Genomic DNA, 5,070 nt, shown 5'->3' with positions numbered 1-5,070 from the left:
CAGCTCCTCTGTACAGAGACTGATGGGACTGGCTCAGTGTTCCCTGTACAGCACTGCGGTATATGTCAGAGCTATATAAATGTATAATAATAGTGTGTGACTGTGGGGGGACATTAGAGTGTCAGCTTCAGAGCCTAGAGATTGATAGAACACTCCACTATGGTATATGTCAGAGCTATATAAATGAGTAATAATCTCAATTTTCTCTCAGTATTACCTTTTTATTGTCCAGACATTCAATATATTTCTTCACCCAGTCGGAATTTGGGGGGGCACAGAGTTGTCTGTTCTTGTGTGTTTTAAATCTAAAGAAGAGAGAACAGACATTTATATTATAAAGATATCACAAGTTCCATGGTAGTTTGTGCAGGCTTTTACACTGCCTTGACTTGTTATACCTGATCAGTATGGTATGGAAAGGTAAAAATCTTTTTTTGTTTATTAATTTTTTATATGCAAGCAGAGATTAGACACAGCTGTTCCTGCTGACCAACACTAGAGGTCGCTATATAGGGGCAATGACTCGCTGACAGCATGTAGAGGTCATATCTGCTCCCATTAAAGAGACCCTGTCACCAATAATATATATGAAATACATTGAATATACAGTAATTATTTGTCCTGTAAAAGCCTCTCTTGTGTAGACATTTCAATGGCCCGTGACTTCTGCTTGGTGCTGCCATTATGGTTGTCAGCAATTTTTATATACCAAGTATTATGACACTTACACAACAGCCGAAATGTTGCAGCCGGAGTGCCAGTCCTGATGGCGGTAACCGCTGAGGATTCTGTATGGGATCTTTCTTTCAGCTGTCGTCAAGCAACAGTCAGAGGGGTTTCTGCTGGCGGCGGATACTGGAAGAAGAAAGGAAGGTGAAAATATAGAGCTGCCAAAATAATCCAACAAACCGAAAAATAACTTCAGCATGGTCACACACTAATATTATACATTTATATAGCTCTGACATATACCATAGTGCTGTACAGAGATCAAAGAGCCAGTCCTATCAGTCTCTGTACAGAGGAGCTGACACTCTAATGCCTCCCTGACCCCCACAGTCACACACTATTATTATTCATTTATATAGCTCTAACATATACCGCAGTGCTGTACAGAGAACACTGAGCCAGTCCCATCAGCCTCTGTACAGAGGAGCTGACACTCTAATGTCCCCCCACAGTCATACACTAATATTATACATTTATATAGATCTGACATATACCGCAGTGCTGTACAGAGAACACTGAGCCAGTCTGATCAGTCTCTGTACAGAGGAGCTGACACTCTAATGTCCCCTAACAGTCACACACTAATATTATACATTTATATAGCTCTGACATATACCGCAGTGCTGTACAGAGAACACTGAGCCAGTCCCATCAGTCTCTGTACAGAGGAGCTATATAAAACATGCTATGGTTGTATTCCTTACCTTGGCTGATGGCCAGCATGGCACCGATGATGAGGATGATGAGGATTTTGCAGCGCAGGGTATCCATGGATGAAGGTTGGCGCAGGATCTGGGCACAGTGTAACACAGCTGTGATAAGTTTCTATCCCACTCTGTGTATCAGTCAGCCTTTCCCAGCCTTTCTCAGCTCTAATAATTTGCCATCTCAATGCTGCTCTATTTATTCACCCTGGAGAAGTTTTCATTTTCACTTCTGGAAATAATTCCCTCCCCTTTTACACAGAAATGAGAAAACATTACCAGACATCCCCCCTCTGAATTTACAATCAGGATTGAGGGGCAGAGTGCTGGCTTCAAAAATCCCCCGACCACTTATTTATTTGTCTTCATTTTACTAATGGAATCCTAGGAAAAAGTTTTTAGATTTATTGATGTGACTCATTATCTTGGGGAATATGCAGCAATTCATTCATAATGCAGAATAAGGGACCCTGTGGCCCCTTGCTGCTGATTGATCTCTGAGGGTTGGAGTCTTTGCTGAGTTTAGGTCAAATTCCTCTGAAACCCATTGGCTCTCTATGGGCTCACATGGGATCCAAGCCAATCCTGGACAATGGATGGATTTTTGGTTACTCCTATAATTGTGTTGTGATTGCACATGTGCACAAATCTGCAATGCCACTCATGGTGCCATACTTTCATATCTGGGCCAGATCTTGCTAAATCCTTTCAGTCATTACGCTCACACTTCATATTATTTATTATTGCACAATGCGATTGTGGACAGCTTTACACTAAGTCTATGTTCAGACTGGCAGTGGGGTGGTGGTGGGGTTACCACTTCCTCATGCCAATGGCAGCATCTACCCATGGCAGCCCCATGGAGAATAAATGGTGGTGTCACTGCCACTCACTACCACCTACTGTGAAATCTGCAAATACTTGTTCCTTAAATAGCTGGACAGTGGGGGGCCCGAGTGCCTGGCAAAGTGTCAACTGCCAGGAGCCGCACAGGATCACTTGATTCCACTGCAGGTCTGAATCTGCCCTAATTATCCAACTGTGACATTTTTGGTATCAAAGCTGCATGTGTGTTTTATTTTAACGTTTATCCAATCGGAATCAATGGAATTTTATAATGTTATTTGGAAATAAAATTGCACTTTTTTTTTATACCCGCTTGAAAATGTTAGTTGTACAATCCCAGTTCCTGCATTTTAAAACAGCAATAGATTATCCCTCCAAGAGGAAGCTGGATAGGTAGAGAGTGACTCGAACAGATGCTGTGCCAATGAGGGATTAGAATAGGCCAATTCCAAGCCATAAAGGCCAGCTGGGTATTATTTATATTACAGCTGCATGTCAGCAAACACACAACAATGCCAGGGGGGCACTAATATAAGGATGTTGAGGCATGTGTGCCAATTCCAAGGCTTACAGAGCCTATAGGTGCCAATGCAAAGGATTGCAGAGCCAATTGTGCCAATGCCAAGGCATGCAGAGCCAATCGGTGCCAATGACAAGGCTTGCAGGGCCAATGGGTTCAAATGTCAAGGCTTGAAGAGCCAACTGGTGCTAATGCTAAGGATTTCAGAGCCATGTGTGCCAATGCCAAGGCTTGCAGAGCCAGTGGGTGCCAATGACAAGGCTTTGCAGGGCCAATGGGTTCAAATGTCAAGGCTTGAAGAGCCAATTGGTGCTAATGCTAAGGATTGCAGAGTCATGTGTGCCAGTTCCTAGGCTTGTAGAGCCAGTGGGTGACAATGACCAGGCTTGCAGGGCCAATGAGTGCCAACTTCAAGGCTTGCAGAGCGAATGGGTACTAAGGCCAAGGCTTGCAGAGCCAATGGGTGCTAATGCTAAGGCTTGAAGAGACAATGGGCCTGATTTAATAAAGCTCTCTAAGGCTGGAGAAGATACACTTTCATCAGTGAAGCTGGGTAATACAGCAAACCTGGGATGGATTCCTTAAAGGCCATTTGCTATTTGTTAGCAAATGTTTGCAGTCCTGGACCAGAGCCATTCCAGGTTTTCTGGATCACCCAGGTTCACTGGACTATCCTCTCCAGCCTTGGAGAGCTTTATTAAATCAGGCCCAATAGGTGCAAATGCCAAGACTTGCAGAGCCAATTTGTGCCAAAGCATTTAAAAATAAAGCAAGGTGTCAAAGACTGCTTTCCAATGTCATTAGATGTGCAGAGCAGAACTAATTGCAGATCAGGACAGAATTGCCACCCTGTGAATTGGCAGGATCACCATGGATTAATATAATAAAGTATCAGACCTGGAAATATTACAACTTTTAAAACCACAATGACAGGAAAGATTTCACAAGGTATCGTTGATTGGGCGATTGCAAAATAATGTGTTTGACCTTAATTATTTTATTACATTGAATTTCATTGTGGTTTATTTCCAAAAAACACAGAAATACTTCGCTTGTGAAAACTTGTGAGCATTTAGTCCATTGTTATTGTTCATCTGTGTATTATAAATGTGCTAATGTGCAGTCAAATGTGCTCGATGTGTCTCATTATATTGACAAATTGGGGTAGTTTAGGCGGGAAAATCCCCTTTTGAGGGATATCTGCTGCCAAATATCTATAGGGGGGTGGAGAGGAGAGAGAGAACAAAGGGAAAAGAGAAGGATAAAGTCAGAAAAGTCAGATAGAGTTTTAGAGAGAGACAAGAGAGAAGAGGGAGTGAGAAATATTAAGAGAGGAGAGGGGAAAAAGAGAGCAGGGAGATAGGAAGAGGGAGAGAGAGAGAAGAGGGAGAATGAAAAAATAGAAGAAGGGGGTAAAAGGAAAGAGGGGAGAAACAAAAAGGGTAAGCGAAATATAGAGAGAAAGAAGAAGAGAGGGGAAAGAGTGGGGAGAGAGAGCGAGAGAGAGAGAGAGGAAAGGAGAGAGAAGAGAAGAAGAAGGGGAGAGAGAAAAATAGGGAAATAAAAGAAAAGGGAGAGACACAAGAAGGGAAAATGAAATATAGAGAGGGAAAGAAGGAAGCTGAAAGAAAGGGAGAGAGAGAGAGAGAAAAAAGGACAGAGATAGAGTGTGAAAGAGAGAAGTGAGAACAGAGGGGTAAGAGAGGGAAAAAGGAATAAAGAGAGAGGGAAAAGGGAGAGAGGAATGTGGGAAAAAAGAACGAGAGTTAAAGAGAAAACGTGCGGAAAAGAAGAAAGAGAAAGAAAGAAAGAAAGAAAGAAAGAAAGAAAATAAAGAAAGAGAGAAAGAAGAAAGAAGAAAAGAGAAAAGATAGAGAGAAGGGGGATGGAGGGAGTAAGGAGAAATGAAAGAAGAAGAAGTTGGTAGATGGAAGAGGGGAAGAGAAACAGGAGAAGGGAAAGTAAGGAGAAGAAAATATGGAGGGTGTAAATAATTAAATAAGGGAGAAGAAATGAAAATGATTGAGGAACTAAAAGGGAAAAGGAAAGAGCACAGTGAGGACAGAGAAGAATGAGATATATGGATGTAGAGAGAGAGGAGACAGAAATGAATAGAGGGGAGTTGGGGTGACCTCATACTAATAATAATATACAGGAGGTGACACACTACTAAATTGTAATGGCTCACTGGCATACTGCAATGCAAACACAGTAAAAATTAGAATTGCTGAATGATATTGGCGTAGTTCCAGAATAATGTATTGCATGCCA

At 42.1% G+C, this 5,070-nt stretch overlaps 1 protein-coding gene across 1 annotated transcript; it reads right to left on the bottom strand.

Annotated features, from left to right (window-relative positions):
* Positions 1 to 217: 217 nt before the first annotated feature.
* On the bottom strand, positions 218 to 1,621 carry LOC140332632 (C-C motif chemokine 16-like; the record flags this gene model as incomplete). Its single annotated transcript, XM_072413829.1, is given in 3 exon segments — positions 218 to 305; positions 729 to 855; positions 1,434 to 1,621. Coding segments are annotated over 3 exon segments (282 nt in total), but the record flags the coding sequence as incomplete, so codon positions are not given.
* Between the last annotated feature and the right edge of the window lie 3,449 nt (positions 1,622 to 5,070).

The sequence above is a fragment of the Pyxicephalus adspersus genome, chromosome 6 (genome assembly GCF_032062135.1).
Source record: "Pyxicephalus adspersus chromosome 6, UCB_Pads_2.0, whole genome shotgun sequence".
Classification (NCBI taxonomy): domain Eukaryota; kingdom Metazoa; phylum Chordata; class Amphibia; order Anura; family Pyxicephalidae; genus Pyxicephalus; species Pyxicephalus adspersus.
The sequence above is the reverse complement of the archived record's forward strand: the minus strand, read 5'-3'. Positions and strand labels throughout refer to the sequence as shown.